The sequence below is a fragment of the Diadema antillarum genome, unplaced genomic scaffold (assembly GCF_040938485.1).
Source record: "Diadema antillarum isolate AM-2024a unplaced genomic scaffold, OU_Dant_1.0 seq00002710_RagTag, whole genome shotgun sequence".
Lineage (NCBI taxonomy): Eukaryota > Metazoa > Echinodermata > Echinoidea > Diadematoida > Diadematidae > Diadema > Diadema antillarum.
In genome coordinates this window covers 1-13,435 of record NW_027273308.1, presented here as the reverse complement: position 1 = coordinate 13,435, position 13,435 = coordinate 1, and the positions used below count along the sequence as shown (strand labels likewise).

Genomic DNA, 13,435 nt, shown 5'->3' with positions numbered 1-13,435 from the left:
CTGACAACACGAAGATGAGTTGAGAGGGCAGTACGTCATGTAGGGTACGCAGGGAAATTCAGAGGCGCTAGTTTGATAAAGACAAGCCGATTATTTTTGCAGTCAAATGTTCCCAAGACTTGATGTTTTATGCCTTTCATCAGCTCCAAATCTCTTCCTTTTATTCTCACTTGATACTGCTTGATACCACAGGCCATCATCAGCTTGGTGGTGGACTCAAGTTCTACCGGGTGAAGATGTTCCCAGTGGAGGACTTTGAGACGTCCTTCCAGCTGCTCCACGAGTGCGCAAACTACTACTTGGAGGTCAAGGACAAGGACATCAAGCACGCCCTCGCTGGGTTGCTGGTGGAGATTCTTGTCCCCATTGCTGCTGTGAGTGTGTTTGCAAGACACGATAATGAAAAAAAAAATCTCCAAATGACTTTTCACGTTGAACACATGACGTTGCCGAAGGTTGGAAATATCAATGAATTGGAATATTGGAGATGCTACAGATGAAGTACGATAGGAATTTACAAAGCTACAAACTTGATTATATCATGTAAATGAAAGATTCATCATCTTTGTAGTTTGATATGTCATGTGCGAAAAAGAAGCTTCCGACTTGCAGAGTATGTCATTTCAGGTCAAGTTTCATGAAAGTGTGTAGTTTATAAAACTGCAATTGTAATTTTTGTTTGTTGTCATATTTCGGCAGTGTGTCAAGAATGAGGTCAACATCCCCGTACTAAAGAACTTTGTGGAGAAGATGTACCAGACGACCCTGGACCAGTGTAGTAAGAAGAAGCACTCGCTGGCCGCGTTCCCCCTCCTGACCTGTCTGCTGTGTGTCAGCCAGAAGCAGTTCTTCCTGACCAACTGGCATAATTTCCTCACACTCTGTCTCTCCAACCTCAAGGTACGATGCAGTGTCAGGAAATGGGCTCCAAATATATTTGTACTTTTATTCTGCAGGTCCATATGATATCAATCAGTAACTCCCTTGTCTGCGTCGGGGGGGGGGGGGGGGATGGGTATGAAATCATGATATTATGTGATTCATACCCTGCTGATGAATGATGCAGGATGCTAGAACATCTTTTTTAATACTTTTATCTCACTATGTAAATCAAATGTTTATTAGAAAAGCTATGCTTGTCATATGTGGAAAAAGATGCCTGGGAGTGTGTAATTGCTCCTCCATTTTAGAGACATATTTCATGCTTCATTATCCCAATTATAGATACCAATCGTATAATAAATGTGTTGAGTGCACCATTTATTATTTCACTTGTGCGTATATCACTTTTGTAAACAGTCATCAGAAGGAATTCATACTTAACTCTAATACTGACATGTTTGGTTTTTTTTTTATTGAAGATAAATGAAGTAATACAATTGGTAATCAATCGATCACTGAAAATTTCTTTTGTAAAGAAAAGGTCAACTAGAGAAAAAAATAGTGGGCCTTATTCCTCCTGTACTACATCATACTAACCTTTTGTCTTAGCTATATACTGTAGCACATTTTGTTGCTAACTGTTGATGCCAAATCTTACTATTGAAACGTTTCACCTTCACGTGGCATGAAATGTTGATCTGTTGTAGCACCGAGACCCAAAGATGTCTCGCGTGGCCCTGGAGTCCCTCTACCGTCTCCTCTGGGTCTACATCATGCGCATCCAGTGCGAGAGTAACACCACCACCCAGATGCGTCTGCAGAGCATCACGGGGACGCTCTTCCCCAAGAACTCCCGCAACGTGATCCCGCGGGACACGCCCCTGCACATCTTTGTCAAGATCATCCAGTTCATCGCCCAGGAGAAGCTGGAGTTTGCCGTCAGGGACGTCATCTTTGACCTCCTCGGGGTCACTGGGAAGAGCAGGATGCTGTTTCCAGAGGTCAGTCAGAATTCTGCCTCTCCTCCTCTCACCATTTCTCTCTCTCTTGTGTTCTTCTATCGCTCCATCTTTCTCTTTCATACCTTCTCTGTCTCTCTGTCATTTCTTTCCTTACCCTTTCTTGGACACATGCAGATTGCAGACACCCGAATATGATATCACATTCAAATTGGTATTTGACTTCTCAACCGAAAAAGAATGGTTTAGATGGACATTTGTATGAAAGCATTACGCTGTATTTGTACATATTAAAGGTAATACCGCTCATTCTGGCTGCCAAGTGTTAATAGAAGCCTTTTGTCAGGTTTATCTGTATTGACTATGATTTATAAACAAGGGGAAAAAAAGATCAAATCTACTCCAGATCACCAATGAATCAGATTTATCCCTTAAGTCCTATTAGTTGTTAGGTGCACATCTTGTGTAAACTTAAGATGTATGTAGGTAATAAGGTAGATGGTGTTTATTGTACAAGCGCATCAGGAAATATCACTCGCTACAAATGAGTGAATGAACCATTGCGTGTCTGCGCCTGTGTTCAATCCATGTGTCTTTCCTACACATGATGTACAGCGCATGAACGTCGGCCTGCGAGCCTTCCTGGTGATCGCCGACAGCCTACAGCAGAAGGAGGAGGCCCCGCCCATGCCCACTACCACCCGTATCATGCCGTCGGGGAACACGCTGCGCACCCGCAAGACCTTCCTCAGCAAGCAGCTGACCGACGACGGGGCCAAGACCATCGGGGTGGCCTCCTTCTACCCCAGCATCCGCAAGGCCCTTGACCACATCGTGCGCTCACTGGACATGACTGTTGGAAAGGCCCTACTCATGACCAATGCCCAGTGTCTCACCAAAGAGCTGGACGACCTCATGACGTGAGTTCTGCCATTCCAAAGATTTCGTAGTGACCATTCACAAAATTACCCTAAATGTGGAGTTCTTCGTAATATCTACATGCCAACAAATATGTTGCTTTTTGAGTTTCTCAAGAAGTGAACAGATGTCTAGTAGGGTAAAAGTTTGTTTGCTTTTTTGTTTTGAATTCTTTTTTTGGATAGATTCTAACTTGAGTTATTAATGGCTGTTCTACAAGTGTTTGATTAAGATCCATACCACAAAAGCTATGTGGCCATTAGTAAGGATGCCAATTGACTTCTGTCAGTTTACGTATTGCACACTCCATCTGTTTTGAATGTATATACAATGCATGTTTATGATTTTGTTCATCATGACAATGTATATACCAAGTGCAAACAAATATGTGCAATTACTGTATGATACACATTGCATGAGGATAAAATTCTTATGAGTTGTTTCTGATAAACTTTTTGATTGAACTGCAGAAATGAGAGGAAGCCCAAGATTGAGTTGTTCCGTACCTGCATCGCTGCCATCCCTCGGATCATCCCAGACGGGATGAGCCGCAAAGAGCTGCTGGAACTCCTCTCCAGACTCACCGTCCATAGGGACGACGAATTACGTGGGTGAGTGACGTCTTCTTACCCACCTTCCCCGCGTCTGGCATATGACAGTGATGTGGCTAGATGCCCACAAGTCTTGATTATAATAGTTTCTTCAAGATTTATCGTGGGTTATTGTAACAAAAATCATTATTGGACAGAGCTGCCAAGTCACCTCTAATTCTACAGGAGGCTTCCTGAGAACTTAAAATGTATCTTCATGTCCTGACAAGAAAAACTTGTGTAAACCCCCCTGATGTAAGAACTATTTTGGCCTGTTGAAATGCATGTAGCACACATATATCTCATTTCTTGCTCTTAGGAAACTTCCCAATTTTGATGGATGAATATTGACAACCCTGACTCAGGCATGTGCTATAGCATGAGATTTCCTAATATTAATGGAAGCCCCTTAAAGGACAAGTCCACCTTCATATACATAAGGATTGAGAGAATGCAGCAATATTAGTAGAACACATCAGTGAAAGTTTGAGGAAAATTGGACAATCCGTTCAAAAGTTACAAATATTTCAAGTATCTGCGCAGTCACTGCTGGAAGAGAAGACTACTACAGTGTATGATGTCACATGCGTACAACTATATAAGGAAAATAAAAAGAGAATTTCACAAAACTTTACTTTTTGAATAAAGTGCACAGTTCTTCGACTTGCTACTGACATATGTTAAGTGTAATATTATTCCCCCTGCCTTCTCAAAGAGAGAAGTCGAGTGTTCTTTTGTTATGGGAGAAAAATGGAAATATCGTTGTACTCAGGTGACATCACAAGCTATAGTAGTCTTTTCATCCAGCCGTGACTGAGCAGAAACTTCAAAAATTCATAACTTTTTAACGGATTGTCCGATTTTGCTCAAACTCTCACTGTTGTGTTCTACTAGTATTGCTGCATTCACTCAACCCACATGTCTATGAAGGTGAACTTGTCCTTTAATATGCACAGATGAAAAAAAAAAATCAACAGCATCAGTGAGGGATTTTCCCCCTGCACGTACTTTTGTTGCACCTTAATGAGATCAGATGTGGAAAGAGGAGGATATTACCATCAAAGATTAGTTTGCTACAGTCCATTCTGTAAGCATGAAATGTGCCATCCATGCTCTGTTTAATTCAATCTAATCTTTCTTCACCTGTTGTAGACTAGTCTCAAGTATACTCCGACAGATGTCTGTGGGGAATGTGTGTTGTGGCAAAATCAGCCTGTCCTAAATGGTTTAATGTCCCCATGATTAACTGACTTGTAACCAGAGACATTTCCATCACATGCAGTGAATGGAAATGACATTCTAAGACAAGAGATCCTGGGAAGGATAATCAAAACCTCTCTCTAAGATCCTGTCAGAGTATTCTTTTTCAGTTTCAGTAAGTTTTATTTCTCCACATGTATAAAAGAAAATAAGTATGACAGTATCAAACATATTCACAAGTCATAAAAATATAAACAAGAGTTCTCATTACATATAAATATGATCATGGGAATGATACATATATATCATGGCAAATCTTTAAGTATACAGGTGGAGGAGATCGTTATCAATAAGCAAATCGCTTGACTTGGACAATGACCTCTAAACATTACGACTTGCAACAATTCTTCTTTGTGTCTCATTGGCTGGATGGCTAGAAATAAAAAGTGACTCATCCCTTGTCTTCTCTGTATCCACCATCCCACCCAGGCTTGCCTTCACCGCCTTACAGAATGTGGTGGTGGACCTCCCTGAGTGGCGAGAGGAAGTCATCCTCTGCTTCGTCCACTTCATGGTCCACGAGGTGCACGACATGTTTCCCCTCATCCTGGAGAGCGCCCTCAAGATGCTGATGCAGCTCCTGTCACAGTGGAAGATGGCTGAGACGGGCAAAGACGAAGAGGTAAAAGCTTGATGCTAAACACCCATTCATGTACTGTAAAACACAATATTTTCGTAGCATAAAATTTTTTTGCAAATTGGAGCCGATGACCTTTTTCGCGGCATGAAATTTTCGCGAGTTGCCTCTAACATTCAATGCATATAGTGTAGACAATTTAATTTTGATTTTGCAAATCTTGGTTGTCGCGAAATTTGTGAAATTAAAATGCACGTTAACATTCCTCGTTTTACAGCATTTGGTGCTTATTTCATTAATGCAAGTGGAGCAAATATATTAAGGCTTGCAGTGTACATGCAGGCTTAGTGTAGTTTTGTGAAACTCAAATGTTTGTCTGCGTAATAGCTACACATTTTATTACTTTTCAAAAAGATCTTGTGGGATGCATTTAGATTTTTCGGAAGCATGTCACGTAATTTTTTTCGTCATTTCTTGATTCATGTGGTATATAGATTCATAGATTTAAGCTCCTCATTTTATCAACCTTTGTTCTTATAAAAATGCTCAGTAGTTGCAAACATGACTGCTAAATAAGTAAAGCTCCAATTTCATGTATCACCCCTATTGCAAAATTTTCAGTTCTTACTTCATGTAAATGTTACACCCACTTCATAAGAATAAGTCACCAAGACTTTGTGAATCAACTGCTCCATAACTTTGATATACTAAAAAGTAGCAATATCAGGCCCAGTCAAGTCGTACATGCCTTCTGTTCATAATTCTCTCCCTGCAGGCGCAAGTGAAGCCACCATACGAGCGGAACCCGTACGCCAATGTGCTGAACATGGTGGAAGGTTTTGCCCTCGTCTTCCTCTGCAGCGGTCGTCCCCTCATCCGCCGACTCAGCTTCTTCGTCCTCAAGGAAGTCCGAGCCCTCTTTGGCATCCTTGGCTATTCCAGGGTGAGGAGACTTTGCCCCGTCGGGCCTGATGCCTTCCTTTCAAATCTATATGTAGTATATGGTAATGTTTGGAGTTGTAACATCGAATATATCAAATTTTATGTATGAAGCAGTTGATATGAACTACTTGGTCACTCTCTCTCTTTCCAATTCATACTCAGACACTTCTGTCACCACACATAGTCTTGAGATTGTCTGTGATTTAGAGGGTTCAAAGCAAGAGGAAGAAAACAAAAGCATATTGGTTAACATTCAGCTTTATTTATGCTTTAGTTTCTTATAAAAAAAAATTGCATTCAGTTTGGCTAAGAAATGTTTTACATTCTGTACTTAGAATGAGAAAATTTTTGTGTCAGCAATTCAGTTTGGCTTGAACATTTTGTACATTCTGAATGTGGTTTAGGATTTATCAAGTCACTTTGAAAGTTTAGTGTATTTGCCATATGAATATATTCTCAGTTATTTTGAGAGTTCAGACTTTCCATTTGCAAGGGAACACTGCTATACCTAGGCCTTGTAGTGAATTGGGAGCAGTGGAACTTCATCATGCAAACAAAGAGGGCTTTTTATGATGGATTGATTTCGTCTGTTGAAGAGATCGGCACTGTATTTCCACCGGTATTCTGTGATGTTATGCATACATATTATGTAGTTGTCTGAATATTGATGTCACTCTACCAACTGTGACATATCTGTTAGCACATATCTTGTTATTTCAATGACGAATGGGCTGAAATGATTAATTTAGATCTAAATTGAGAAACCAGAGAGAATCTTGTTGCCATTATAAAAGAAAAGAACAAAAATTTGGTCCTTTCTCTTTAATATGAGTATGAGCACAAACATTTAGAAACGTGGTTGTACTGCACAAAGTCAAAGATCTTGCATTCAATCAAGTTATTTCATTGTTTCAGAGTTTCCATTTTCATTTGAAAAGTACTCCCATGAGTCAACAGCTCGATCTTGCTTCATTTCTACTCTGTGTAAAATGTCTAAAGGATGTAATGTTGGGAACTTAGAAGGCTGTTTTTCACATTTCCTTTTCTGTAATTTCTTAAAGGCATCTTGAGGTCATTGTACGCAGAGTTAATGGCAGCTTGCCTGGGGGCGGGGGCTCACTTGAGTATGATTACGTACATTATTCCCCGGAGAGATCATCCATAATGTATGCACACAAAATAATATATCATGCAGGACTGGGATGGGGGATAATAGCCCCCCCCCCCCCTTCATCCGGTCTAAAGCAGCTACAACTAACAAACAAAAAACGTAGATGCTGAACAGCACATATGGAAAGGCAAGATAATGGATGAAAGGAAAGATAGATAGATAGATGGACTGAGATAAAGAGATACATAGATAGACAAAGACATATAGGAAGAAAGTAATATATGCATGTAACTAATATATAATGGAAAAAAAAAGAAAGAAACTAATTTTAAGAATATCTGGTTAGCTGTCATTGTACCTCAGGTATAACATGTAGTTATTATTTTTATTATACAACATGGAGCATTCTTCCACTCTATATGTACAATTATAGCTATATTTTCAGAATAATAAAGCCCACTGAATTATGATTGTGCTCATAATACTGTAAAACCAGAAATATTCGCCGCTTGAAATTTTTCCCAAATTGGAATGTACAGCCTTTTTTTTTTTTCTTTTTTTTTTCGGTATGACATTTTTGTGAATTGCCACTGGCATTCAATGCATGATAGTGTAGGCAATTTAATTTCACGAATCTTGGCTCCTCGCAAATGTTGTGAAAATTTCATGCTGTGCACTGACACACACACACACACACACACACACACACAAAATTGGTTTTACAGTTTGTATTCAAACTGTTGATGTATGGCATGTTGCAATGTTTTTGTGTATGAGTTTTTAGTGTGATAGTGTCAGTAGAAAGCCTGGTAGGTTTGCCCATGTTGGGTCTATCACAGTATGACCAGGCTTGATCCTCACTCATGTGGTGGTATGATGTTAGCAGTCATTTAGATTAGACCACTTTGGGGTGAAAAGTGGTACATTCTTTCTCTTTTTTTTTCTAAATTGCTGTTATTGCCAACAGTTTCAGCTGCCAACTTTGCTTGTCTAAAGTTTTGTCCCTTTTCCTCTTTTTAAGCTTAAGTCGAAGTTGAAAAAATGGAATGGTGAATGTTACCAATGATGTGGGAGAGGTAAAAATCAACCCTCACATGTTATGGAACAGTTCCATAATAGTCTAGAGTAAAAAGATTTTGTTATTCTGATTCTCAATAAACACGACTCCCCGTCTTTTGACATTGCACTTGACTGAAAAGTGCAGTCACGTCTGAAATTCAAGAAGGAGTTTGTGGAATTTGGAGTCTAGGGGATCCTCTTTTTTTTTTGGTCGTGACTGTTAGAGACTCTTTGTAGGCAAGCCCCCCTAGGGATCCGCATTTGACCGAGCAGATGGCAGTCTGCGTGCACTTTCCCATCGCTCCTGGAGAGCGCCACCGAGCACTCCTCGTTCAGTGATGCGATGCGATACGAGATGCGAAGTATACCATCAAGTGTCCTTGTTTTCGGCCGAGAGTTGTTTTTTTTTTTTCTGATGGCACGTACAATAGCATCGTTTGATTGGCTAGTCAATCAAATATTTGTTGATACATTCTGATTTCTTCCTTCTCTGACTTGTTGCCTATGTTATTTGATACCCTGTCGAAGCTATTCTAAAGAACTCATTTTTTTTTTTCAAAAGGGCAAAATGAAAGCAGCCTCAAACCTTATTCTGATAAAAAAAAGGAGGAATGAGGAAGTTGTGCATTACACTACAAAGAATGCAATGTGGTACTGCTACGGGAAGCAAATTAAATTTAAAATATTCTTGAAAACATGTTGTCATATTTGTGTGCATACACTCGGATTTTGATGTTGATAACTACCAATATGATTGAACCATGCATCTTAATACTACTTCAGGGTCATAACATCTTAGCTATAGTTTGCAGAAAACCCCATTCAATTTGGTTAAGTGGTCACCAGTGTGGATCATTGTACATTTTATCATGGGTCTGATTCTTCCAAGTTTAGCACTTGGATGGTCTTTGAACTGCACAATGTGTGAACATTTTGGACAGAACTTGGAGGGAAGGGATTCCTGACATGCTCTACAAAACTCCTTATTTCTCTTTGACCATTGAAGCAAATGGGATGGGGTTTTCTGTAAGATGTGGGTAATGAGTTATTGTTTCATACCTTGAAATTTTATTTGGATTGATTCACCATTTTTAAAGTTATCATTGTGCAGGGTCCTGTTGTATTTTATTTTATTTTATTTTATTTTATTTTATTTTATTTTATTTTATTTTATTTTATTTTATTTTATTTTATTTTATTTTATTTTATTTTATTTTATTTTATTTTATTTTATTTTATTTTATTTTATTTTATTTTATTTTATTTTATTTTATTTTATTTCATTTTTATTTTTATTTTTTTTATTTATTTATTTATTTATTTATTTATTTATTTATTTTTTTTTTTTTTTGGGGGGGGGGGGACATATAGTATGTGTGTATGATTGTGTATCTGTTCTTACAGTTTATGATGCACCAGAATCTAGTCTGTCCAACAATGGGTTGATATTAAAGAGGTGTACATTCAAAGGCCTTGGCAGATGTTGGCTTTAAAAATCAAGAGAATGAAGAAAGAGAATTATAGCAGAGTTACTGTTTTTGTCTGGAGTAACATCCATAGAGGAAGAACAGAATGACAGTGAAGACACTGCCTGTTATCCAATAATGAATGGTTGGGAAGAAAGAATCTTGATACTTTGAAGTGATCAGTATGAGTTTACCTTTGATAAGAATTGTATAAGGTGGTCATTTGAAAATACATTGGCTGCTGAGAACAAGAAGGGCTTTATTGCAATGGGGGGGGGGGGATATTGAGTTATTGGTATCACGTTGTAGAGCTGATCTCCTCTATATGTGCATTATGGTGTCGGTTTTAGATTATTTTCATTTTCAATAAATTGTTAAAAAATCAATACTACAAAGGGGGTATTTCACCATGAATTTGGACCAATGTTATAAATCTACCCACTTTTGATTATATAAAATTTTTGTTTCATGAAAATTGATTGTCTTTTTTTTTTATTTATGCTCAAATTTTAGAATACAATGTAGTTCTCAGCAGACAAAATGTTACATTTAATTTCATTGTTCAAGTTTCATTATGTAGATATCCATACTTCTAACATTTTTCTGTTCCATTTCTAATCTTTACCACTACAGAAAGCTGTTTACGAAGACATCAAGGATTACATGCTATGGATATCACATTTGCTTGACCAACCTCTGACCAAGTGTTTGAAATCAGCCCGATTCTTGTCCAGTTCTTAAACAAGGATGCTGCAGCTGTCGCCAGCCTGGATTTCTTGGGATCTATAATCGGATATATATCACAATAGTGGATATCAACCTAAGACCCTTTTGGATGTGTCTCATCGCTGCAGCATTTCTTAAGTGAAATTTTTGTAGCCTATTGCTTCCACAGTGAAAGTTGCACGTGCGACAGCTTGAAAGACGGTAGTAGAGATAAGTAGAGATTACCAGCTTTGAAAATTCATGGACAACTTGTGGTAGATCAAGCAACCAATGTAAATCATCTCATAAGTCTCAAAGACCTTGGTCTGGATATATTTCAGAGGTGCTTTAAAGGGGCAAACCTCATCCTTCTTTAACATTGGTGGAATAACATCCCTCCTTTGGAAGAGATTCTACTCGCCATTGCCGGAGGATTTGCTTTGCGAGTTCATTGTAGGATTACGATTCAAGGTTGGCCGCTGGGAATCGGGAGCAATAGAGTTTTGAGGTAAGTCCATGCATCTCCTAGCTTACAACAACAAATCAAGCAAATGATGATGACAGGAAATCAATAGCTCCCTTCATCTTATGTAATTTCCTTAATCCATAGCACACTACACCAAAGTCCCTCTCTTCATACCTCATTTTACATGCATACAAATGGTAAAAACTCACCAGTGCATTCTAATTATGGGACTTTTTAAAATTATGCTGTGTATATGATGTCGTAACCAATTTAGAATGAATATCTTTGCATTAAAAGATGAAATAAAAGTAAATATGTTTGCTTTAAACACACAACACAAAATATGTTTCCATTGTTGGAGAGTATGTAGTGAGCATATAAGTGGACAAGGAGCAAAAAAAGAAGAAGAATTATTTGGCTTGTGTCCTCCCCTTCCCCCCCCCCCCCCCCATAAAAGAAAAATTGTGAGAGAAAAAAGAAAGTGGTAGAGTGAACTGAAAGCTAAGAGTAGGTACATTGCACGTAATTTCTTTTCAAGTCTATTCAGCTTTTCTGTAGATTCAATGAATACTCTGTTTCGTGCTCAGCAATATTTTGTCCTTTCCAACCACCAAGGAAACACAAGAAAAAATCAGTCAGCAATGATGAATTATCTCCGCCGGAGGTTCTCTGACCCTAACGCCATGACCGGCCTGCCGGACGGCTACTTCCAGAACATCGGGCGCGAGGAGGGCCCCAAGGAACGCACGGCCATCAGTAACTCCAGCAGCCCCACCATGCCCCGCCGGGACACGAGCCTGGGGTTCCTCAGCACACTCTCGGGCACGGGACCGCGGCAGGACAAGGGCAAGTTTAAGACCCTCCTGGTCATTGATGACCCCCACACAGACTGGTAAGTGACCCCTGTCCTTCTCTTATCCAATAAAAGTACTTACTGTCTGATAGAGACACTAGGATTACAACATCAGACAAAGGGTGATGCTGCTGTAATCATTACGAGCATCCCATCATCTTTATTCTGTACTTTGTGCATGTGTCTTTGTGTCCAATAAGCTGTATGCATGTGAAGTGTGTGTGTTTGTGTGTGTGTTTACATATGTAAGAGAGAGAAAAATAGAGAGGGGGAGGAGAATGTGTGTGTGTTTGTGTGTGTGTGCGTGTGTGTTTTTACAGGTCTTGCTTTCAGTAGCCTTTTGTTTGGGCAAAACAAGCCCAGCAGCTTTGAACAATTTCTAGGATTACTACACTGCGTGTTCATTTCTGTGTGTGTGTGTGTGTGTCTGTGTGTGGAGGCCTATTCTCCTTGTCTTGCTTCCATTACAAACTTCTGGACACACCAAACATAGCAAGCTCCTGTTTGACAGGCAAGGTACTGTATAAGACTACAACTTGGTCAGTAGATTAGTGGAAAACTTTCACAAGCAGTTTGTTTCTTTAAATAGGTTAAAGATGCAACAATTTTCTTGGAAAGATTCTGTGTCTGTGAAATTGTGAAAAATGTAAGTGCTATTAATATCATTTTTATCAAAGGCATTTACTCCACTGCAGAAACATGGATGACAAACACACAAACAGATACATGAATAATAAAGTGAAGTTCAGTTTTATTGGAACGGTGTTATTCCCGTCACATGGCAGTAATTTCATATCTTCCTAAGATTTGTAATCATACTAAGTGTGTCTGATAATAATAATGTATAATGATGTGTTCAAAGATAACCCCCCTCCATCATCCTACTTACATCCTGAACATAAAGTAGTATCTTACATTAAAATGCATCAAGTACCTTTTACAGCAAATAGAATAGCACTTTACATTTGCAAACAACAGTATCCACTTACAGGATTATGTAAGAGTTCAATACATTTAGCAGGCAATTAACCTTTTTTTTAATGTGTCACTCAACTTTTTTCAGTCAACCGAGGCGAGCTAAGATGTGGTTTCTACAACGCTTAGCTCTGCTACTTTACTGCCAAAATGTGAAGTCTGTAAAAATGGCTGTATAAATCTGACTTTGCATTAATAGGACAGGCATTATGCAAGCGGCCATGTTGTTCTTTTGAGGCAAGACGCACACATTCTCCCAAGAGTAATTGGTAATGGATTTATGCTGCTGTCTGAATCCACAAACCTTTCAATAAATGATGATCTTGTCATAAGGTGTAGTGGATTGATGCCATTTTATTACCCGTGCATTTCCAGAACTCTTCTGTGGCAGCTCCCGAAGCTAATCACTTTACTGGAGTACCAAAAAATCCTTTGAAAAGAGGGGGGAAAGAGGGACTTTTTTCTGATCGGATGCATTCTACTGGTCAAGATTGATTCTTTTTTTTTTTTTGTAGCTGACAAATGTCGTCGTATTTTTCATCGAGGATGCAAGAATTGAAGCCAGCAGCTGTGAATGCACTGGTGATGCTGGGAAAATTTGATCTTGGGTTCTTTATGTACACCACGAAAAGACAAAACCTGCATTAGTGACCACCTTATTGAGTGTCCACC

General features: G+C 39.0%; 1 protein-coding gene across 1 annotated transcript; it reads left to right on the top strand.

The window, feature by feature from the left end:
* Nucleotides 1–192: 192 nt before the first annotated feature.
* Nucleotides 193–11,827, top strand: LOC139715066 (protein furry homolog-like; the record flags this gene model as incomplete). The annotated part of the gene is made up of 8 exons (XM_071626688.1): nucleotides 193–374; nucleotides 700–900; nucleotides 1,590–1,883; nucleotides 2,457–2,761; nucleotides 3,230–3,370; nucleotides 5,039–5,231; nucleotides 5,962–6,129; nucleotides 11,523–11,827. Coding segments are annotated over 8 exons (1,789 nt in total), but the record flags the coding sequence as incomplete, so codon positions are not given.
* Between the last annotated feature and the right edge of the window lie 1,608 nt (nucleotides 11,828–13,435).